Genomic DNA, 24,803 nt, shown 5'->3' on the forward strand with positions numbered 1-24,803 from the left:
GGTCAGTGCTAAGGAACAGATCATAGACTCCGTGAGGTTGGAAAAGACCTCTAAGATCATCAAATCCAGTCACTGTTCACTACCAAACCATGTCCTAAGTGCCACATCCATGTTTTTTGTCAGGGATGGTGACTCCACACTTCCCTGTCAGCCTGCTCCACTTCCTGACCACTTTCCACTGCATAATTTTTTCCTAATATCCAACCTAAGCCTCCCTCGGCACAACTCCGGACAGCGTGTCTCAATCCTTTTTGGCTCCTGATACTCAGTCCCTAATTCTTTTGAAAGGAATACCAATTCCACTGCCTCAGATGTAGTTAAGGACATGACGAGGTAATTTCGGGAAGAAAACTCCTCGCTGGTAACCAGATGGCAGCACAGAAATAAAGAGATTTTGCAGGAGATGGCAAACATTTGGTGTTGAAACATTCCCAGAATCGTCCTGCTGCTCTGCGTGCGCAGGAATGGGATCCTGGGATGGAACAATAAAGGGTGATAAAAATACACCATAACACAGACCTCCATAATGCAGGAGGATAATGGCATCGTGCACAGACACTGCTTTTTTCCATGTTTTCTCTGGATTTTGAGCTGGAATATTCTGCAGTTCAGTTTAGAGATGAGAAACCCACCTGTGGGAATCAAGTGACCGTGCCCAGGAGGAAGTTTGGCTTTTCAAAGGGATTTGTGGCATCTTCATTTTTTTAATGGTGATGTTGTTTTTATAAGGACATCTTCCCAGCATGTCCCAAATGGAAAAGCCAATTTTTTTTTGGACAAATAAACAGGAATTGTGCCTGGGATAGGGATTTTCTCTCATTTTATCTGTTCTTCTCCAGCAATTTAGTCTTCATCTCACCAACTGTTTGTATTTTATCTTTTTTTTCCTCTAAAACTACCTTGTGGACCTTTTCTCCTCTTCATTCCTCAAGCTGGGACAGTCCGTGGTCGTTCCCACCCTGCCGGCGCTCAGCTCTGAAACGTTGGAATGGCAAAGGCGGCACTAAAAAATCCAAAGGATCTGCATGGTTTAACTCCAATTTATTCTTCCCCTCTCTGTTTTCCAGGTTTATCCAAGAGATCGAGTACGCCATGGAGCTGGGCCCAGCCAAGCAGTGCCCGCTCCGCGAGTTCCTCACCATGTACATCAAGAACATCTTCCTCAACCAGGTCCTGGCCGAGATCAACAAAGAGATCGAAGGCGTCACCAAAGCGTCGGATCCACTGAAAATCTTGGCCAACGCCGACACCATGAAGATCCTGGGAGTGCAGAGGCCTCTGCTGCAGGTAGGAGCTGAGTGACCACTCAGGACATTCCTGGTTGTCCATGTCCAGCCAGGACCTGGTTGTGTGTCCAATAAGGAAGAACATGGAGCTGCTGGAACAGGTCCAGGGGAGGTCATAAAGATTCTCCCAGGGCTGGAGCCCTTCTGCTCTGGAGCCAGGCTGGGGGAGCTGGGAATGTTCCCCTGGAGAAGGGAAGGATCCAGGGAGAGCTGAGAGCCCCTGGCAGGGCCTAAAGGGGCTCCAGGAGAGCTGCAGAGGGACTGGGGCCAAGGCCTGGAGGGACAGGAGCCAGGGAATGGCTTCCCAGTGCCAGAGGGCAGGGCTGGGTGGGAGATTGGGAAGATTTTTGTGTGTGTCTCCTTTAGAAGTTCTGGGGACACCTTCCAGTCACAGAGCCGTGCAATCAGGATAAATACACATTCCAAGCTCCCAGGAGGAGCAGGGATGGGATCTGATCCCCCCAAGCCCTGTTGGTGATGGATGTGGAGCCCCACGGCTCCCTCCATCAGAAAAAGATGGGAGGGATTTGGGTTGGAGATGGAGTGTGTGTAGGAGAAGTCTTTGAAACACCTTTGTGAGTGTGGAACAGGGATAAAAGCAACAAGTCCTCATCCCAGCTCCGTGGAGAACAGGAGAGTGTGGAATCCCACCCTAAAATTCTGAATTTCATGTGTTGCCTTGGACTGAAAGGAATGAACTGACTCTTGCCATGAACTGAGTTCTTGTCAAACTCTTTTAATCCTTTAAAGTAATTCCCTCTTTCCTGTGAAACCCTCTTGTCAGGGATGAATAACACTTGGAGAATCCTTAGGAAGCAACACCTTTATCCCAAGGTTTATGTGGCCATTTTCTGTCCCAGTGTAGAGCTGTAAAACACAGGGATATTATAATACAGCAGTAGGAGTAACTGTGATTATTGTTATCATTTCTAGGATTTTTGATGGATTAATGGTCACTGACTCTGTGCCTGTCTGGGTGCAGCAGGGGTGGGATGGTCCTTTCAGAGCCAAAGCAAAATCAGATTCCAGAAGAGCATTTCCAGAAGTCCCAGCTTCTTTAGAAAGGGGCCAAAAGTCTCTGTCCAGGAGTTGAAATGTTTTGGAACTGCACAGAATCCCTGGATTGTTTCCTTCCCAAGCTTTACCAGCCTTAAAATGGATGAAGTATTTTTTGTGGCTCGTGGCTTCATTTCACATGAAAATGTGTTCTTTAATATCAATATATCTCCTTAAAGTTCGTTAGGGGTTGAAGAGACAGAATGGCTTGGAATTTTCTCGTCCAGTTGCTACAGTTTGTTTCTCATGATGGATGGAAATCGTTTTGAACTGGAATTATTCTTGGTCAAACTGTGTGTGGTCAGGAGGTCTCCTTGTTCCTGACATTAGAGAAGGGTAATTCTCTGAAAAGAGAAGAAAAATTGCTGCCTCTTTGAACCAACTCATCCAAATAGCTCCCTAAAATAATCCTATGGATTTTCCATTAAAGGGGGGAAAAAAAAAAGGCTATTTCTGCATGACAGGGCTGGAGCCTGGAGTCTTTGCCCCCGTCACCTCATGGATATGATGGAAACGTGGTGAATTAAGCTCTCCCCCAGCTTTTTCCTGCCTGGTTCATGGGTTCCTGCTTTAACCATCCCACTCTTTGCTATCCCAAAGATCTCTCTGAAGGTTCTGCAGCTGTGATTCGAACACGACTCGGGAATTATCAGCCCCCACTGCTCGGGCTGATAAAGCTGCTTTGGGATCACTATCAGCACATGTTTGAGCTGAACTAGTTGGGAGATAAGAGATTTTCCAGCATCGTGTCCTCACGGATGAATCATCCATTGCTGTTAAGATTATCCTTTAAAAAAATTGTCCTCTCTAAATATTCCATTTTACCGGAGCGCGGCCTCGTTTTCCATTCTTCCCTCCTCAAATGTAAAACACTTGAAACTCTTTTCCTTTCCAGAGCGACTGAATCACCGTGAAACTCATTTGTCTCAAAATTATTCAGCATTAAATTTCAGGCTGTAATTGTTTAAATCGATCCTAAATTGGGCTACAAGTGCCTGGACAGCTCCTTACAGGCTGTTCTTGTAGGGTTCTCAATGAGGTGATAAATCTTTCCACCCAGCTGGTCACTGGCCTTAAAAACCTGTTGCTCCATCTCCAAAAAAATACAAATTGCTTCACTCTGGAGCAGCACAGTGGGATTTTTCCTTTCCTTTAAAGCCTCTGTTGTTTCTTACCTCAGCATTGTGTCCATGATGCTCCTGATATTTTTCTGGCCAAACTCCAGCGGCTAAAAATCCCCCAAAAAAAAACCTCCTTAAAAAGTCAGGGTGTGCAGCTGTTTTTCAGGATAACAACTTGCTGGAGCCAATTCCCACAGCACCCACTCCATGCATGGAATCACTCACTTGTGACTTTCCAAGGAGACATCCCTGGGAGCTTCTGGAATGTTTTCTCCCCGTCAGACAAGTGGTTATTAAGGAGAAGGATGGTCCCAGCCAGCAGCTTTCGGTGGCTCACCAGGGCTGATGGCTCCACGCTTTGATGGAGGCTGGATGTTATTATTTATTAGTGTAAACAAATTAATTGTCTTTCCAGGCTGGCTCCCAGCCAGCAGCATCCATTAAGGAGCAGGCATGGCTGATCAATTGGGGTTTTTCCCATTCAAGGATAATTTTAAAGCAGTTTTAATGGTTCTGAGCCTCATATTTCAAATTTTTTTTTGCAGTGGCGTGGTGTTACAACCAAGATGTTTTCAGCTCTTATTTATATTTTTCATGTCAAGAGGGTAAAACCCACCGACTGCAGAATTTGTGCTAAATCTTCTTTTCCAACTAAAAACGAGAGACAGAATTATCTCTCGGTGGGAGTCTGACTCTCCCTGTTGCTTCCAATATTTCTTCAGATAATTTTTCCTCCGGGGGGAACGTTTAGTGCAGTTCCTGCCTTTTGTGGAAGCTTTCAGAAGGCTCCTGTATAAGTCAGCTGCAGATGTGTGAGTTCTCCACCGGGGAGTTCTGAGCTGTACAAAAGCAATCCCTTTAGGTGGAGCGTCAGGGCTTCAATTTATTTCAAAAAGTCGAGTTTCACTTGCACGTTCAGTGCATCCCAGGGCAGGGGAGTTGCATGTGGACATTTTCAGGCAGTGCCCCTCGCAGGCAGAATTATTTTCGTCCTCTTCAGATCTGCAAAAGCAAAGAAGCAAAGTCACGCTTCACAAACCAGCCCACAGATGTGAGTCATGTTCGACCTGGAGGGAACAGCCCCGTGTTTGAGGCCTCTGGATCCCATTAATCCCTGAAATCACTGGATGCCTCTTCCGTGTCGTGAGTTGGAGTTGGTCAGGAACTGGATAACCCTCGTTTGCTCAGTGCTGAATCATTCAATTGTGGAATATTTTGGGTTGAAAGGGACTTTTAAAGGGTTAGAAGGGACCTTTAAAGGCCTTCCAGTCCAGCCCCACTGCCGTGAGCACGGACACCTTCCACTATCCCAGATTTCTCCAAGCCCCATCCAACCTGGCCTTGAGCATTTCCACTGAGAGTTGGGTGCAAAATGTTGATCCTGGTCCCACCTGAGGCCACCAACCTGTTTTGTTCACCTCAGCAAGAGTCTGCCATGTTCTCCCCTGTGAGGGTGGGAAGGCCCTAGAATGGAATTCCCAGAGCAGCTGGGGCTGCCCCTGGATCCCTGGCAGTGTCCAAGGCCAGGCTGGACATTGGGGCTGGAGCAGCCTGGGATGGTGGGAGGTGTCCCTGCCCGTGGCAGGGGTGGGATGGGATGGGCTTTAAGGTCTCTTCCAACCCAAACCATTCTGGGATTCCATGAAGGGACCTCACCCTCACCCTGGCCTGTGCCGCTGCTTTTCAGCGCTGGTTTGACTACTCACTCAACCCTTAAAACCACTAAAACTTCCTTGTAATTTACTTTATTTTCATTTTTTCCCTCTAGCTGTCAGTTTTTCCTCAGAAATTGAGAGCAAACCACACGGATCTGCCCCCAGCCTCCATCCCAGGCCTTGATTGATTATTTTAATTACCCAAAGAGCCCTGCCAGGCTCCCTCAGCAGCACTATTGCTCTCATAAATCCTCATTTTGCCTCACAGGGCTGGTGTCAGACCCAGCCCCTGCTACCTCCCTGGCCAGAGGAGCGACCTTTCAGCCTGGCCACCCTCCTTGTTTAAAGCCCCAGCTGCACATTCCTCATTTGCAAACTCATTAAGGATCCCTGGCAGGAGAGCAGGGCCCTGCCATGCTGAGGCAGAGCAGCTTCTCCTCAGCCCAAGGGTGCTGCTGAAAATCCAGTGTGAAGTCACAGATCCAGCTGCCACAGGAGTGACACTCCCCCAGTTTTCCATTTTTCCTCCAGCTCCTTTTTTTCCAGGATTTCAGCAATTTTAAACCAGTGCTTTGCCTTCACTGGGGTTGTTTCGGTGATGGAGGAGCTGCAGTTCCAGGAGGAGCATCCAGCGCCTGGAAAGGCAAAGTCTGATAAACTTCATTTGAAGGAACCTGTGTTGCTCCATCACCAACATTCCTCCAGGAATTTCTTTCATGGAATCCCAGAATGGTTTGAATTGGAAAGGACCTTCAAACCCATCCAACTCCACCCCCTGCCATGGGCAGGGCCACCTTCCACTATCCCAGGTTGCTCCAAGCCCTGGCCTTGGCCACTTCCAGGCCTGGGACATCAAAAACTTCCACAAACTTCTCTGGGAAACCTGGTTCTTCCGTAACTTTCTTTTCCCTAGGAAAGTTGAATATTTGCTTTTTCAAAACACACCAATGGTTTAATTTGGGGCCTGGTTGGGCTGGGCTCTCTGCACCCATCAGCTGAAGGTTGTGTCCCCCTCTCACATCACACGTATTTTTCCTTTCCCTCTGCTTGTTTTGCTCCATAAATCCCAAATCCAGCCTGGAACAGTCTCAGGTGAAGCATTTGATGGATGGCACCAAGAGAAGAAACTTCCCCGTGTTCTTGCCAGGCTCCTCCAAAGTCCCATTACTTCTCTTCGCTCACATTTTGAAGCCCATTTCATTGAGGAAGAATAACTCTCATTTCCAGCTTTTGAAATGTTTTCCTAATCACAAGTGCTGCGTGAGAAGAGCCATCACATTTTGAATAATTGATGGCTACTTTATTGAGTTGTCAGCACTAATTCATCCTCCTTTTGAAGCGCTGCGCTGTTCAAAGCAGCAATCCTTTGGCGACGTGCTCATTTTTCGAGGAAAAGTTCATTTTTATAATTACTTTCTTTTTTTTTTCTTTTTTTTTTTTTTTCTTTTTCCCTCCCGCACCGTGGAATGTAATTGTAGCTGTGTGGTGAGAGGGAGGGATGAGGCACCTTCCAGCTCATGCACCCTGTAAAATGCCTTTATTACTCCTTTGGCTGCTCATTTCTCTGCCTCCCTCCTCTCGAAGAGCTTTAATTATACCTGGCTTAAAAGCACGTTTTGAAATATGACACCCGGCTCTCTCGGAGAACAAAAGAGACATTAATCTATTGTTGAAAGGGAAGGTGTAAAGCTCTTTTTTTTTGTGTGTGGCAGGGGCTGCCCCTTCCTGACAAGCAGCGTTCAGTGGGAGTAGTTGGGATTTTGGAGGCAGGGACTTGTCAACAGGAGAATTAAAAAATGAGCAACAGTGCAGGGATGCTGCCATTCCATTGAAATATTCCTCCTGGCACCGTGCGTTTGCTCCCTGCCTCTGGAATCTTCCTGCTGAAGTGGATAAACTTTGCAGCTGGAAGGTTCATAGCACTCAAATTTACATCTGAAAGAACCGAGGGAAAGCAGTAAATGAAAAGTTTCCCCTCTTGGTTCTAATTTATAAATAGACCCTTTCCATTTAAATAAAATAAAATGAAATAAAATAAAATAAAATAAAATTACAGTTTCCCTTGCACGCACAAAGCTGTCAGAATTGTGATTTGTTTTTTTGAAAATGATCTGCTTTTGTGCTGGGATTTTTGCTTTGTGGGAGCTGCACTGTGGAGAAGGGAAAAACTTTTCCCTCTCACTGTTGGAGGGTACCAGGTCTGGTCATCCTGGGGCTGATCCAGGATTTCCTGGGGAATTCAAACCATTGGGATGGGCTGTTTAATTAAAATATTTGAAGACTTTGTGCCTGTAAAGAAAACTGCTCCAGGGTGTGAAAATCGAGGAAATGCTACAACTCTACGGGAGAGCCCTGTCCAGGGCTGTTTTAATTAATTAGGTGCTGATTACTGGCTGCTGGAAAAGGTGAAGGAGGAGAGGACTGACAGGCATTGGATGTGTGGAAATGGAATCTCAATTTGGATCTCACCTGACCTCGAAGTCACTGGAGTAGCAGCAGATTTCTTTCAGTGGGAGGGAGATGAGATCCATCCCATTGGCCCTAAAAATGGTCTAAATAATGTCAGGCATTTGGAACAGGAAAGGACAGAAGGAGATCTGGTCACTCGGCTGCATCCCACTCCTCACTGAGTGAACAACATCCCTCAGTAACCTTGGGAGTCACACACAGTTAAAAGAAAAACAAGCCTGGAAAAGAAGCAAACAAAATATTCCAGCCTCCAGGGGAGCCCCAGGATGCTTTTAGCCCAAGGCACTGAGGATTCTCTGTTTAACTCTCTTTTTTCTCCTTTAAGGGTCGTGTCAGGAACGCTGTGAGGGACAGGTTGAACCCGCTTTGGGCGTTCCCTGTTTAATTCCCACTCTGTTGTTTTCTGTCACAAAATGAAAAATATTATTAATCCCTGTTCTCCCAATTAGCAAAGAGATGTTGGGGATGCTCCATGCCTGGAAGTGTCCAAGGCCAGCTTGGAGCAGCCTGGAGCAGTGGGAGGTGTCCCTGCCCATGGCAATGGGGTGGAACTGGGTGGTCTTGAAGTTCCCTTCCAACCCAAACCAGTCTGGGATTCCATGACCCATTTTCCTGGAATATGAACTGCCAAAATGTGCAGGAGCTGAGGTTTTAGAGCTCCAGGTGCTGGTCTAGTCATGGACCTGAAAAGAAAAACTCTTGTGTGTGCTTTGGGTCTTCTTAGAGTCACCTGAAGAATATTTCCTGGCTGAAAAGCAGGAATGGTGTTGGATTCCAGTGGGTGGCGCAGGAAAATGGAGCTGTGGGGTCACAGCTGCTCCTGCAGATTCTTTGGGATTGGGAGAAATGTTTGGAAAAAACCCATTCCCAGATTGGGGATGTCATTGAAGAGACCCTTTCAAAACAAAGCTGCTTCCAGGTGACTTCTGCTCCATTTAAAGCCAATTTTCCCATTCCCAGGTTCAAGGAGCATCCATCCCTTAACTTGGCACGTTGGACTCCTGTTGGGTTCAGAGCAATGTTCTGACACTCAGATGAATTCCTTCTGATAAAGCAATATTAGAAGGAATTAATCTGTGTCAAAATACTGGGGTTTGGAGGGATTTGGATTTGATTCCTTGTTCTTCCTGAGGAATTTTGTGTTTGCTGGTTTGTCAAGCCAATCACACCCCTCAGGAGCTGCCAGAACATCATCTGGGTTTCATCTCCAGAGAAACTCTGGGAAGAGTAGCAAAGATAATAATGATAATAATGATATAAATTATATTAATAATAATAATAATAATAATGACAGTAATAACAAATCCATGAATATCCATGACAAATTCCCTCAGGCAGGCAGGATCTATCATCTGTTGAGTTGAAACCAGCAAGTAACCAGAGGGTGTCAAGGCTTTACTTGGTCTTTAGGCTCTTCAAATTAATTTGGCAACACTTGTGGCTCGTTAATGAAGCTAAGAAAATCAGCTTTAATTGAAAGGAATTTCCTGTGTGGTTTAAAAGCATTTTGAGGTTTCTGTGTCATGACCCAGTGATAAGGGCTGAGTCAAGTCCAAATGTTGATTTGGCAGTGAGGAAAAGTTTAGCCCAGGAATTGAAATGTTCAGGCTTTTGGTTGCCTGCAAAGGTGTGAGATCCCAAATAAACCCCTTGTTGGAAATAATGGGAATAACTGAGCTCCTGAACATGAAACAATCCAGCCTTGAAGAGATGAAGGGGTTGAACAGCACCTGCACTTTTGTTTTGCAGAATGTTGGTCTGACATGGGGTTACAACATTAAAAAAAAAAATCAAGGAATTGCCCTAATGGAGCTGAGAAGGCAAAATCCTGGAATAATTTGCTCCAAGTTCATGCTCCAAGTCCTTTAGACATGGATCAAGGAGGAAAAGTTTTGGGCAGGGCTCAGATTTGTGGCAAGCACAAAGTCTTCCAAAAATCATCTCAAATTCATATGTTTAATCTTATTTATTTATGTTAAGAATATAAATAAGAATATTCATTCCCTAAAACCCCCCGGTGACTGATTCTAACTTGCAGCCGTGACGTAGTTGAAGGATTCTTACGGGTTATTCCCTATTTGCCTTCTGTAGTTGGGTCATTCCCTGCAGGTTGGTGGCAGCACAAAGCTTCAGGAGAGGTTGGAATGAAGGTGGGAATGACCTGCCTGGCCAGAGGAGGAATTTCCATGCCTTAAAAAGCCATGAAAGTCCTGAAATAATGATACTGGAAATCAATAAATGACACCACAGGCAGCGAGTGGTGGCCCGGAGGCACCAGAGCTTCAATTCCAGCCCTTTCCATTGATTTAATTTGGGGATTCACCTTTTTTAAGAGGTCCAGGTTGTGAGACAACCCTTTTTTTTTCTTTCATCCTGGACTCCAGAGGAATGGAAAGGAATTTAGGGAACATCCAGTTGGAAAGTTCATGGCAGCACAGGAGGGGGCAGGTTGAGAGCTGAGGTTGTTGTTCAGGGGGTTGCTTTTCTTTTCCAGCTGATTTGAGGTTGCAAATGTTGCTCTCAAAAAGGAGCTGTGTGGTTTTGGTTGATGTTCTGAACACATTGTTCTGCAATAATTAAATTTAAAGTCATTTATTGCAATTTATTTCACACCCCCTCATTATTTTTTTATTTAATTGCATGATAATGCCCATTTTTAAGCACCTCTATCATGGTAAAAGTAGCAGACAGGTGAGACTTTAAAGTATTTTCGCACTTTGGGGATCTTTTCCATCAATTTAACTGCCCATATCCCCTCTCTCCCAGCTTCCCCACCAGTTTACGATCTGGTGGAGCCTCCAGCATCCTTCCTGGTTTATTTTTGTGTATCTCAGGAAAGGAAAATGAAAATAGAGGAGAAAACTGGAACGCTGTAATTGCTTTTTCAGTCAATTTTAGAGAGCTGCTGGAGGAACAAAACGTGAGAGCATTTCAGACTCTGGTTTGTGCTCCCAGCTTATTGCAGGGAAACGCTCAAATCTCTTTTCTGCCGCCTTCCAGTGGAGGTGCAGCAAATTGTTCAATGGGTGGTGGGGTAAATATTCAAATATTTAGCTAAAGGTGGTGGAATTGGTCCATAAAATGGTGTTTTCCACTGACCCTCTGGGCCCTTTTTGCTGTCAGTAAAATCAGGGCCGTTTTGCTCGGGTGGTTTTGATAAATTGGTTCAGGGTGGGGTCACAGCTCAGGGTGAAACCCTCCCCTCTTTTAGGCAGGGTTTACTCCACGGTTACTCACTGGATTGTCCTTGGCTCAGGAGGGCAAAGAGCAGGATTTGGCCCGTTCCCAGCATTCCCAAGTGGATCTGAGTGCTGGACTCGGGATCCAGCAGCCAGGAGCGCTTTCTTTTTGTGGGAACTGAACCACTCAGCATCACCTCGAGCATTTGACCTCACTTTTGTTCCCTGAGGTCTCCCAGAAAACTCCCTCTGCCTCTGAATTCCTGAATCCCTGCTGGTGAGGGAATGACTCCCGGGTGAGTGGGACATGGGAGTGAGGATGGGATTTGTATGTCTGGGGGTGAAAAACCCTCCCTTTTCACACAGGGTGCTCTGTGCAGCTGCCGTGATTCTGCTGAGGGACAGGAGCTTGTGAAAGCAGTTTGGCCAAAAAGAAATTAATTCCTGAAGGGTATTTAATTGGCTCTTCACTTGGAGGGAGTTCAGGAAATTCCTTTGGGAGGTTGGTGTGTATAGCCACATCCCTCAGCCTTTTTGTGCTGCTGAAGGGGAAGATGTGTAAATACAGATCCCACCACGTGTTGCAGCAACCGCTGAATATTTAAAATTCCTCTTTCCTCCCCAAAAATTCCCTTTTTTTTTTGCCCAGTGATGGCCCCAAATTGTCTGTTTCCTGCCCAGTGGGATGATTATCCCATTTCTCCAACACTTCTGCTGTTTGATGCATGTTACCCATCAGGCCCGGCCGTCGTTTTTCTCTGGGTAAGATGAGAAATGTTTTTTCTACATAGGAATGAAACACAAGCCTGAGTAACTGAGTAGTAGCCTGGTAGTAACTGAGTAGTATCCTGGTAGTAACTGAGCTACTCCAGTTTTCTCCTTCTGTGTGAAACTGAGTGAAATTTGCTGCCGTTAATTGCAACAGCATCAGAGATTAATTCCCCCCATTCCATCCGGGCGAGATGAGTTTCTCCTCAGCTCTCTTTGCATTCCAAGGCCTCTCCCATGAGTGATCTTGAGTGCCACCTGCCTTCCCAGGAAAGCCTGGAATTCACCCACGAATATGACAGCGAATATGACAACATTCCAGAGACAAACGATCTCCGCTCCGAGTTAATTCCTGTTTCCCAGCAGGGCTCCGCCGTGACCCCGCTGGGTTTGGAAGCGCTGCCGTTTGGTTAATAGATGAATGTTTTGTGTGGATGGCTCCATCCATGCCAAGTTTGGCTCCCTCGCCTTCCCACTGAGTGCCTGCATGGATTTATCCACAGGGCAATCTCCGGAGCGTCGTTAGCACCGGGAAAACAACGGGCGATGAAACGAAGCGCTCCTTCCCCACCATCCATAATGCCTGGGAGGCCTCTTGGAGATGCTCTGGCTGCTGGGAAGGGGAGGTGGCTCTGGCAGGAAATGATGCACAAGTTCCACGTGGGAAGGGAAGATCCATGGCCTCATCCAGGCCGTTTTCTGAGCGGGATCGCTCGTTAATGGCACCAGCCAGGGATTGAACAATGGCAGCGCCGCCGTTATCAGACATCTCCCACAACGAGCTGACCCAGTGGGTTTTTCGCTTCCCAATTTGATGTTTTATTCTTTTTTCCTCCTAACATGTGTTTTTTTTGGGAAAAAGACAACTTCTTTTCCATGCTGCCCTTCTGCTGGATATTGGGAGCAGATTTTTGCCGTCGCGTGGGGCTTTGGGACAACAGAAATCCTGAGTTAGGAGCAGGTGGTTGCTAAATTGCTGAGTAGTCCCTTTAGTTATTTTTACTCCTTGCCAGGAGTTAAAGGCGTGGAAATACTCAGTGCTTAGTGTGCGAAACTGTGAAGTGCAGCTGAATAATTTTTGCTTTGTTTTGGTTTGGTTTTTTGGATTAATGGACAAGCCTTTGGGAAAATTGTGATAAAAATAGTTGGGATCTGAGGGAAGCAAAGGTGTCCTTGGTGTGTGATTCAAGATTTATCTGTACTACAAGGGCCTGGAGAGACAGGAGCCAGGGAATGGCTTCCCAGTGCCAGAGGGCAGGGCTGGATGGGAGATTGGGAATTGGGAATTGCTGGCTGGGAGGGTGGGGAGGGGCTGGGCTGGAATTCCCAGAGCAGCTGGGGCTGCCCCTGGATCCCTAGAGTTGTCCAAGGCCAGGCTGGACACTGGGGCTTGGAGCAGCCTGGGACAGTGGGAGGTGTCCCTGCCCGTGGCAGGGGTGGGATGGGATGGACTTTAAGGTTCCTTCCAACCCAAACCATTCTGGGTTTGCCTTGGTGGTGTCTGTGTCCAATCTATGAGATTCCCTGCCAGTCACAGAATCCCAGGATCCCTGAGGTTGGAAAAGCCCTCCAAGACCATCAAGTCCAACCTGTGACCGATCCCCACCTTGTCCCCAGCCCAGAGCTCAGAGTGTGCCGTATCCAGGCCTTCTTGGACACCTCCAGGGATGAGACTCCACCACAGATCCAAGTGGTGCCATTCCCACGCTGTCTTAAACCGGTGGGGCCCAGCTTTCCCAGTGGAGAAGGTCATTCTGAAAGGGAAAGTGCCCTGCAGGCCTCTGGCATTTTCCAAATCCATCTCTACTTCCAGAAATTGGGATACATGACTACAGCTCTCATCCCCACACCATGGCTCCTCCTTGGAATCTTCTTCCTTCAGGAATGGCCCCACCCTTGGACCTGGTGGGGTTTGAGTCAAGAAGAGCCAAAAGAAGGAGAAAACAGTGGGTTAAAAATGTTTCCGTTTAGCTCCAAGCCCACGGATCTCGTTGTCATTCCGGCTTCTCCTGGCAGGAATCAAAGGCTGGTGTTGCCGAGTTTGTCATTCCCAAGTCTCCGGGGCTTCGGGGTGGTCACTGTGGTTTGATGAATGCAATGTTAACACGAGCTGTCAGATCCTGGGAGCAGCCTCCACGCATGAGGAATTTCCAGATAATCCTTTGGAGACATCCAGGGACAGAGCTGTGATCTCCTCGGTCTTTGATGTGGAGAGCACAAGGCTGAATTTATTGAATAAATCACAAGGGATGCTGGCACGTGCAGCTTCCCTGAGTTTTCTCCTGTCTGTGCTTTTTGGGGGCAGCACTTCAGGCTGGATTTTCCCTTTTGGGATGTGCACAGACCCCCTGCATCACCCTTCAGTTGGTCAATTTGACCCCTGCTCGTGCCATGATGCAGAAATGCAAAATTTGCAATTTTGAGGTTTTTTTGTAAATGCAAAAAAAAAGAAGTAAACCAAGAGAGTAAGTGGAGTGGAAGATTTTTTTTTTTCAATCCTCTGCTTCATTTTTCAGAACATGAGACGATTCTCTTTTCGTAGCTTCCAGCTTGGGAAACTCTGCATAATGCCAAGGCTTCCAGTAAATTAAACTTAAAAAAAAAAAACAGATCTCAGATATTTGGGTTCTGTTCTTGAGTGGAGACCTTGAGTCCATCACCTCCCATTTCCAAGTGGTTTTGCTTTTTGAGTCCTTCCTGGGAGGAGCCCTCAGCTCTGCCCAGGTTCTGTCTGGAGATGCTTGGGAGACGCCTCCTTGCTGACTTGCATTGGGGTTTCTCCATCCCAGCACTGGATTTATTTCAAATCCTTTGGAATCAAAGGAGGTGGAGATTGGGAATTCCAGTGTCTTGCTTGTCATGGAGTTCAGTGGTTCCAGCACTGGCCTGTGCAATAAAATATTGAAATTCAGGTCCTGCTGAATGAATGATCTGAGAGGAAAATGTTCTCCTTCCTGTCCTTTTCCTAACCAATTCCTCGCCTTTATTTATAGACAATTCCACTGGATTTGTCTATAAATAGCATTCCATCCCTGGAATGTTCTAATGGAAATGTGGGAAACTCTAAATTTTGCCCATTCTTTTGAGAGAAACCTAAATTAGAAACACCTGAAGAATCAAATTGCCACCCTCTGGCCACCTCTGGCCTCTTGGGTGGAAATTGGGGTGGAAATTCCCTTTGGAAATATTTTTTCCTTTAAATTTAAGACCAGCCTTAAACCTGCATAAAATCCAGCTACGGAAAATAATACAGTGAATTTAACTGCGAGTTTTGATATTCTTTGGGATGCCTCGGAGGGATGGATCCATAGGAAGGCCTCTGCTCTCTCCCCCTGTTTGCCAAGGATTGCTTTGGTGAACAAAGACTTCTTCATCACATTAATTAGAGTTGGGTTAACGAGGAGTGAGACAGAAATGTGAGTTTTGATGCTGGAAGGTGAATTTTGGTGTTTAAGGGTGAGGTTTGAGTACCTTTTGGGATCCCCCTACACCAAAACCCGCTGGTGACATCAGCCTGGTCTCTCTCTGCATTCTCGCACCCCTACAAATGAGGCTTTTAGACACTGATGCCAAAATCTGACAAATTGGCTGCTAATTTCAGTGAAATGACATCTTTGTGAGCCCAGGAGCTCAGCCAGGCTTAGCTCAGGGTCCCTTTTAAGCCTTTACCTGTCATTCCTGGATTTCACCGTTTCTTTTCCAGTGATCTCTTGCATTTTCATTAATTTTGTTGAATTTAGATCATAATTACAGCTTTCTCACTGGACAGCACCAATCCAGGGACACAACAGCATTTTCTTTTGGGAGCTCAGCCCTTCTAAACCTTTCTCAATCCATTTTTTCCCAATTTCTTTTGGTTTTTCATCATCCAGCTGCTCTTGTCGTGATCGCTGTCTCTTTCCAGGAGCACCCTTCCTCCACCTGAACGTTCCTATTCACCGTCTCCAGCAAGACATTTTTAATAGATAAGTATATTTTAAATACTGGGGCTTTGAGACTGGGAAAAAAAAAAAACAGATCTCAGAGCACATAAAAATAACACTGAGGGGTTTTATTCTCCAAACTGGGCCCGCTGTATGAAAACATTTATTAAAAATGAGCTCTCTGCTCCTGAGCATCATTAATTCCATGCTCCACGTCCCATTTGTGTCGTGTTGCAGCTGCTAATGATGTTCTAGAGCAGGGATGACAAAGGAGAGGGAAAGCTGCCACTCACCACCGGTGAAATAAATTTGTCACCTTGCCACCAGCTCACCTGTAATTGGGGGAGTTGTGTAAAAACCTGAGTAAAAGCCACTTCTAGGAATATTCAAGGGCGGGGATGAAAATGTCAGGGATGTTTTTGCAGCTCCTGCAGCACAAACCAGGCTGGAATCAGTGGCTGTGAGTCCCTTTTCCTTGCACAAATGTATATTGATTAATAAAGGGAGAGCGTGGCGTTTTTAAGTGATAAACAGTTGTGCAGCAGTGCAGAGGGTGTATTAAAGGCTAAGAGCTAATGACTTTTCTGGTGGATGGAACACATTAAAAGCAGCGGGAAGCTGCAGCTATTTTATCACCCCACTAATGTCCCTGACAACATTCACTTGGTGGGAGTGAATGGATGGGAATCCATTTGGAGGAGTAAATTAAAATACCTTAAAAAATGCCTTTAATAATAGCTCCAGAACTCAGCGGGACTGGAGAAGGGAGAGATACAAAAGACCAATTAAATTATCCCGTCCATCTCCCTGCCGAGGCACTGATATTCCTTATTCTGCTGCGGCTGCTGGAGCATTCCAGGAGGATCCCAGTGGCTCAAGTCGGGCCTGGAAGTTGGGACTGTCACAAACTTCCCTCTGTGTCCAACCAGATTTTCCTTTCCCTGCTCATCTGCAGTGCACGTGAAATGGGAATAAAAGAAAGAAAGTCCTTGTCCAAGCGATCCTTTTTCTGTTCCCTGCTTTTTAAGCTTGTGACAAAGCTGGGTTAGGAGCCAGCTTGGCATCAGGGATTTACTGAAGATTATGGAGAGGCATCTCCTCATGAGGATGCTCCCAGTCCTGGCGCTGGGATTTTTGGAGGTGAGACCACCCTGGCAGGGAATTCCTGGATTGTCCAGCGTTGAAACAGCTGCCCATGGAAGTGATGGAGTTCCCATCCCTGAAAGTGTTCAAAAAACACGTGGAGGTGGCACCTGGGGACGTGGTTTGGTGGTGACCATGGCTGATGGTTGGACTCAGTGATCTGAGAGGTCTTTTCCAACCTTAACCATGATCCCGCTGGAGATCCAACCCCTTTCTGGCAACCTCCTGGGTGCTGGCTAAGAGTTCATGTGCTGAGAATTCCCATTTTGTGGGGAATTCAGGAGATCTGAACACTTCTGGTGTGTCTTGGGTGGACAGATTCACTTCTCTGGTGCTGGGGAAGAAAATGCCACCACTTGTAGAGATTCCAGCCTCAGAGCTCCTGGGACGGGGCTTTTGCTGGCTGGGGGGTTTTAATAGTAACTTGGGCATCTTTTGCTGTGGAATTCGAGCTCAAAATCAGAATAAAATCATCAGATCTGCAGCATAATCAGCCAGCAAAGTTTTTCCACCCAGGAATTTCCTCATCAAGTCCGTAATTCCATTGGGAATGCAGTGACTCTCCCAGGAAAGCACCTGGGCTTGATTTCGAGCCTGTCAGAGATGGAGAACCCAGCACACCAAGCTGTTCCTGTGGTCAGTCACCCTCCGTTAAAAACAGGAGCTCATTTCTGCTCTGCTGGGATCCAGCTTCAGCTCCCATCTGCTGGATCTCCTCCTGGATGCCTGGGAAGGCTGGAATGACGTAAAAATTAGGAGCTGGGAAAGGATTCTGACGTCACAGGCATTCAGGAGGTCACAAAGGAAAGGGTTTTTTACCTTCCTCTGTGCAAATACCATCCAAGTGTCATGAGAGACAAGTCCAGGTCATTGGGGCAGCATGGAACAGGCAGTTGAGTGGAGCATTTTTTCCTTGGAAAAACTTTCCAAGTGGAGTTATCCAGTCACATTTTTCTGTCCTGACAGTGGCAAAATTAGATTTTGCTGGGACAAACGAGCTGTAGTTGATGGGAGTGACCATCACACTTCACACTAAGGGCAGTGAGGAAGAGCTCAGCTGCACCCCAGGCGCTGGATCCATGTCCTGCGTGAAAATCCATGAAGGGAGAGGTTGGCAGGTTCTGGGATTCTGTAGGAAGGGAATCAGTTTAATTAGAAATTCGGGAAGTGGAGCCGGGCTGGGAGAGCTGAGGGGGCTCACTTGGAGAAGGGAAGGCTCCAGGGAGAGCTGCGAGCCCCTTGCAGGGCCTAAAGGGGCTCCAGGAGAGCTGCAGAGGGACTGGGGCCAAGGCATGGAGGGCCAGGAGCCAGGGAATGGCTTCCCAGTGCCAGAGGGCAGGGCTGGGTGGGAGATTGGGAATTGGGAATTGCTGGCTGGGAGGGTGGGCAGGGGCTGGAATGGAATTCCCAGAGCAGCTGGGGCTGCCCCTGGATCCCTGGCAGTGTCCAAGGCCAGGCTGGACATTGGGGCTGGGAGCAGCCTGGGATGGTGGGAGGTGTCCCTGGCCACGGCAGGGGATGGAACTGGATGATCCTTAAGGTCATTCCCACCCAAAGCATTCCATGATTCCATGAAATCTTTCCAAGGAAGCTTTTCCTTGCCGTGAAGCCCAGTCTGGAGCACAAGTTTATCTCAAATTTACCAAAGAACATGATGAAAATTCCCATCCAGCCGCAGCCTGTCCTTGTGCCTCGTCTCCAGCTTTGGGATTCGGCCTCCCATATTCCAGAAAAGCCACGAATGGTTCAGCTCTGGGGGCTGAATTTCAAACTGCAGAGCCACTGGTTTATTTCTGAGCCCTCGCAGGGTTTCCAGACCCTCGTGGCAGCCTCCCCTCTCTGTGTTTAACTGGCTGTGATCGATTCTGCATTTACTGGGCTTGTGCAGGGCTGGCCCCAGGAAATGTTCACTCTGTGTTCCAGTCAGGGACTCTGTGAAATCCTAAATATTGAATCGAGTGTTTAGAGGAGGGAAACTCTTCTGCCTGGCCACAGTATTACAGCAATAAGCAGATTTTATGGTTCATGTTCTCCGTTTTTAAAAAAAAAAAAACAACAAATGTACATTTTGCTCTTCATCAATATTCCAGTTCACTGGAGCAAAGCTTCCTCTGTGCCAGGTAAATAAGAGTTCTCCCGGACCTCGTTTGTGCTCTCATTTGGCTCCTGCAACATCACATTTAAAGTGGGGAGAGAATTCCAGCAGATCCTGGGCTCATGTCCGTGGGGTGAATTCACTCAGGACCTCTCAGGATAAATCCTATAGAAATTAAAACATCACCTGCATTGAAACAGGCAGAGTTATGGTTAAAACAAGAAAGAATCCCTTGGAGTTGGGAGCATTTGGGTAGCAAAGTTGTAGTGGGATATGGTATAACCAAAGTAACAGCTGATACTGGAATAATGGATTTTCCTGGGAAGAAGGACAGCAGGCTGTCAGATTGGAGACTGTGAAAAGAGATTTTGCTGCTCAACAAGGGTTTGAATGAAACTGATACATTCTAAAACCTGCAGCCCTTTGTAAACCCTGGATGTGCCGGAGAGAAAAGTGGGAAAATGGTGTTATTGCTCCATGTGGGATAACCACTAACCAGTAAAAGAGGGAATTTAGATTCTCCTCTTTCCTCTGTTGGCTGAAAAAAAGTGGATTTAGTTGGTTCAGGGCTGGTTTTACTCCTCTATTTTATTGTTTTACTCTTTTATTTTAGTGTTGGTGCTGGAATAGGGCTCCAGCTTGGCTCCCTATGGCACCGGTGGATCCAAATATTCCCAATCCCACTCCTGTGGCCTCAGGGCTGATGTTGGCTATTTCAGAGCCATCAAAGAGCACTGAACAGCCCATTTATCCCAATATTCCAGGCAAACTGGCTCCCCAGCTGCTGCTTTTCAGGTTTCAGTGAACTCTCAAACTCTGCTCATTTAGGGAGAGTTCTTCCCTGTGGCCTCGCGAGATATCTGGGAGAAATTTGGGTAAAGGGCCCAAATTTTTAACTCCCTTTCTCATTGCCCTCCAAGGCACTGACAGCACTTGATATTTATCAGCTCACAAGAGCATGGCCAGGTGTTTAAGCTTAAGGTATTTAGGTTTTGTCCCTTGGGAATGGTCCCAAATCCAGAGCTGTGGCTCAGCACTGAGCCTGAAGAGCTTTGAAAATGTTCCCTCTCTCCTGTCCTGCTTTAATTACAGCTGGGCTCTGTTTGGTGCTTTAAAATCATGAGCTGTCAGCTAAACTCCATCTTAAAAATTAGATCAGGCTTTATTAATTCTTCTCCTTCAAGGCAGCCATGTCCTGCCTGCATCTGGTGCCTTCCTCTGCCAAGGAATCTCGAGGAGAGATTTTGTGATGGGCGATAATCAACTAATAATGGACAACTTTTCCAGTGCCAAGGTCTCTTCTTCCATCTGCTGTGTTTTGGTGAAGACAGTTCTGAGCAGGATATTCCCATCTTTTGTCTGCTTTTCCCAAGGAAACGGAGCAAGGGAATGGAGCTTCTCCCTCCCAAGGAATGGGAAAAGCTGTGGTTTCTGCCAAAAGAAAAGTCCCGAGGGGGAAGATTGTTCCTCTAATCCAAGTACTCCTCACCAGGGAGCTAGAAAATAAAATTATGCACTTCCCATCCCTGGGAAAGTCCAAGGCCGGGTTGGACAGGGCTTGGAATAACCTGGGATAGTGGAAGGTGTCCCTGCCCATGGGAAGGAACGGGATGATCTTTAAGGTCTCTTCCAACCCAAATTGTTCTCTGATTCTATGAAAAGCTGAAAGTTTTGGAGGTTTGAGCTGTTGGTTTGAATTTCTGCACGTCAAGGAGTCATTGAAAATCACCTTTATTGTTCCAAAGCTGCATTTTTGAGGCACCCTTAAAAACACCTCCAGGGCTCTCTTTCTCCAGTCATTTTAGAACCTTCACTGGGGCTGCACAAGGCAAGAATCCCAAAGGAATGGCTGGAATACTGAAATCCCAAAGAATTGCTGGAATAGTATCTCCAGGTCTGCTTGTTCTGTGTCACAGAGCGGGAATTCTGCCTGCCCTGGAGCTGCTTTCCATCACCTGAAGCCCCAGCCCAGCTGAGAATGAGGAACAAATCAAGGGATAATGGCAAACGTTTGCAAAATGCATTAAAGACAAGCCCCGCAGTGTTAATGATCAGCGGTGCTGCCCTTTCATCCTCGTCCCCCCACCGCAGCTGAGGGATCCAGGCCGTCAGGAGGAATTTCTTTTTATTTTTAGCAGCTTTTGGCCTCTTTTAAAACCTTCCTGGAGGAGTAATGAACCATCTCCTCGGCGTGGTGTTGGGATTCAGGTGTGAGGAGCTGGGCATTGTTCCCTGGATGGGTTTCCTTGTTAGTGTGGGGATTTTTTTAAAAGGCTCCATTGAAGTGCCTCACCATAAAATTAAGCTTTGATCACATCTATTTGCTGTTAATGAGTCCAGATGGGGCAGAGGCAACGGGATTGTGGCTCTGGGGTAGTGCCTGAGCTGCCTTTCATTTTGGGGACTTTCAGAAGCTCCAGGCCTGGCCCAGCTAACAAATCCAGCTGTCCCCGAATGCCTCCTCAGACGGGGTATCCCCAGGGACACCTGCAGAGGTGGCAGCAGGGCTTTGGGAGAGGTTAAGATGTCACAGGGAAATGGCCATTACGTGTCTGGCAGTGTCTTCTTTCATATGGTAATTCCCTTTTCCCTCCCTTTTAGGTTGTTTTTTTTTTTTTTTTTAATCATTCCAGTAGCTTTGTGTTCCCTTTAAATCAAAAGGGTTTATTCTAAAATCCAGATAATGGCAGGAGCTTGGCTGGGATTTTAATGTTGTCGAGGAAAATAAGTGGGAAAAACTCCATAAAAACCACAATAGTTTCTGTTTTAACATGCACTCGTGGGATTTTAGGTTGTTGGTTTTTTTCCAAATGTTGAGTTACGGAAAGAAATTGAAATGAGCTGGATCCAGGCCAGGTTTGATTCCTCCTTGTGTGGTTTCGTGTTCAACCCAGGAGGGTTCACACGAGGATTCCTGGAAGGACAGATCCTGCTCCTGGGAAGCTGCGGGAGATCAGTTGATACCACAGGTAACCCCACCCTCCTCCCACTGCTGAAATCCCAGTGGAAAAGGAAAAATCTGTTTATCCACGCAAAAAGGAAAGGAATTGCTTTTGTCTTCTGTGTTGCTACATGAGCTGGGGAGGATTTTCCTCCTCTTTCTTATTCCCGAGGGATCAATGGTGACTTTAATCCCTCACCACATTTATCAGCCCAGCGTGGGCTTGACTTTAATCTCAAACCACACCAGGCTCTGTTGAGGTGAGACCCCACCTGCAGAGCTGCCCCAGCCCTGGGGACACAGCAGCAGGACCTGGAGCTGCTGGAGAGAGTCCAGAGAGGCCCCGGAGCTGCTGCAGGGCTGGAGCCCCTCTGCTCTGGAGCCCGGCTGGGAGAGCTGGGAATGTTCACCTGGAGAAGGGAAGGATGCAGGGAGAGCTGAGAGCCCCTTGCAGGGCCTGAAGGGGCTCCAGGAGAGCTGCAGAGGGACTGGGGCCAAGGCCTGGAGGGACAGGAGCCAGGGAATGGCTTCCCAGTGCCAGAGGGCAGGGCTGGATGGGAGATTGGGAATTGGGAATTGCTGGCTGGGAGGGTGGGCAGGGGCTGGAATGGAATTCCCAGAGCAGCTGGGGCTGCCCCTGGATCCCTGGGAGTGTCCAAGGCCAGGCTGGACATTGGGGCTGGGAGAAACCTGGCACAGTGAGAGGTGTCCCTGCCTATGGAATGGGATGAGCTCTTAAGTTCCCTTCCCACCAAAACCATTCCATGATTTTAGTAGGATTTGGGTAGAGCCTTAAAATGCTGGTTTTGCCCTCACTGGGCTCCTTCCCACATCCCAGGCAGGGATAGAAATGAACCTTGGCAATTTTGGAATCCTGGAGCTGACGAGCCGCGCTCACACCTCAGAGCCCATCCCTGTGGAATCGGCATCCAGGGCTGCCACGGCCCCTCCAGGCTCTTCCCTGCTCCATTTCCTGGGGATGTCTCTGGGATACAAGTCCTTCAGGGATTGATCTCCAAGCTCAGGCTGGGATTGAGTATTTATTTAAACGTGGATGTTTGGAGAAGTGGCACCAACAGGAGCATCCGAGCAGCAGCTATGCCAGAATCGGGTTTTGTTTGGCCAAAATAATCCCAACTCGTTGCTAATTACAGTAGGAAAGATGGGTTAATTCCTGGGACTTGCTTAAGAGCAGAGCTTAATAAGATACAAGAGCAACCAACAAAGTGGGATTGGTTTTTTTTTCTCCAAGTATAGTTGGGAGCCAGGTGTGCCAGGAAAAGCACAGGTGGTGCCTGAGCCTTCAGGGAACCCCCCATTCCAAAGACTCAGGAGTGCTCCCAATGAGGATGAGGTTGGAAGGTGCTTTTTTAGCAAATCAGGGACAGGGAGCGGTGCAGGATCAATTCCTGTCCCTCAGGGGGTGCTCTGGAGGAGCAGGATTAGGGATCCGGGCAATGCTGCCACGCTTTAATTGGGAAATCAGTGGAGAGGTGGAAGTTGGGCTCGTGGGGATGTGGCAGAGGTGGTGATTTGGGGTCGATGAGATTTTGTGCTGAGTCACCAACTTCTCCTCACGTCCTGATTAACAGACAAAGCAGGGCTCTTTCCAAATCCCTGCGATCCTCCCATAGAATTTGAGTTCCAAATTTCCCAACCAGGATTCCCAAATGCTTCAGTCTCTTCCTTTGCCTTTCCTGCAGTTCAGGAATGACCCTTCACTCTACTGAGACCGTGAATAATTCAATTTCTATCAATGTGGGACTTCCAAGGCCTCCCCTCTGTCTTGTTTGCAGCAACAAAATCAAACACAGTGGGCAAAAGAAATACAAACCATGCCAAGTCACCATGGGAGGGGGCTCAGAAATCCCAGAATTCATGGAGCTGTTGAAATCTTGGACATTATTGGATTTATGGTACCTCCTGCAGGCTGGAGGAAACCAAACCTGCTCATCGGGGGTTTTAGTGGCGCTCAGGGCTCTGGGCTGGGTGACAAGGTGGGGATGGGTCACAGGTTGGACTGGATGGTCTTGGAGGTCTTTTCCAACCTCAGTAATTCCAGGATCTATGGGATGTGGAGCAGCAGTTTGAGCTGTGTGTTCCTCGTTCCCCTAGAAATCACAATTCTCATTTTGAGGTTTCACCTAATGCAGGAAAGACCTGGTGAACTTCAGGAAGCGGCTCAGAAACCCAAACTTCCCGAGCTGATATTCAAGCCCTCAAACCACTTCCCTCCTTCTCTTTCCCAGTTTTTTCCTTCCCCTCATTAATTCAGCCTCGCAGGAGCCTCTGGCAGAGCCGCTCCAGCGCCTGCTCGGTGTTGGGGAGCTGCACATTTGCATCTGGGACGACAATTAGCAAAGCAAGAGAGGGCTGAGATAAAGATTCACCGAGCTGCTGCTCATGCCTGGGCTTTTGTCCCCTCCGCAGAGCACGGTGATCGTGGAGAAGACGGTCCAGGACCTGATGAACCTCATGCACGACCTGAGCGCCTACTCGGACCAGTTCCTCAACATGGTGTGCGTGAAGCTCCAGGAGTACAAGGACACCTGCACCCTGGCCTACAGGTACGGCCTGGGACAGCACTTCAGGGGGAATCACTGCTTTTGGCGTTGGCTGTTCTGCCGTGGTTCTCAGGAGTTCCTTCTGGAATCGTCTCTGCTGGGATGGTCAAGGGTGTTTTCTTCTTGGGAAAAAAAACACTGGAATTACAGTCAGTGGAATTGTGGTCAGGAGGAGTTGTGGCTTCCCAGCGGATTTATCCACATCGCTCCATGGTTTAGGGTCTTGAGATGTGGATGACGGTGGTAGAGCTTAGAAATTGCTCCAGCTCTTCCCTTAGTCCGGCAGGATGACACCTTCCAGTGCCTAAAGGGGCTCCAGGAGAGCTGCAGAGGGACTGGGGCCAAGGCATGGAGGGACAGGAGCCAGGGAATGGCTTCCCAGTGCCAGAGGGCAGGGCTGGATGGGAGATTGGGAATTGGGAATTGCTGGCTGGGAGGGTGGGCAGGGGCTGGGCTGGAATTCCCAGAGCAGCTGGGGCTGCCCCTGGATCCCTGGCAGTGTCCAAGGCCAGGCTGGACATTGGGGCTTGGAGCAGCCTGGGATAGTGGGAGGTGTCCCTGCCCAGGGTCCCTTCCAACCCAAAGCATTCCAGAATTCCATGG

The 24,803-nt window shown here is 47.7% G+C and overlaps 1 protein-coding gene across 3 annotated transcripts in view; it reads left to right on the forward strand.

Annotated features, from left to right (window-relative positions):
* Positions 1-24,803, forward strand: part of EXOC4 (exocyst complex component 4) — a 292,928-nt gene that overhangs the window by 210,948 nt on the left and 57,177 nt on the right. For all 3 annotated transcript variants that reach the window (XM_048301012.1, XM_048301013.1, XM_048301015.1), the window contains 2 exons: positions 1,068-1,287; positions 24,067-24,203. In XM_048301012.1, the coding sequence (XP_048156969.1) occupies positions 1,068-1,287; positions 24,067-24,203 (357 nt within the window). The remainder of the gene's footprint in view (positions 1-1,067; positions 1,288-24,066; positions 24,204-24,803) is intronic.

This window comes from Corvus hawaiiensis, chromosome 4 (genome assembly GCF_020740725.1).
Source record: "Corvus hawaiiensis isolate bCorHaw1 chromosome 4, bCorHaw1.pri.cur, whole genome shotgun sequence".
NCBI lineage: Eukaryota > Metazoa > Chordata > Aves > Passeriformes > Corvidae > Corvus > Corvus hawaiiensis.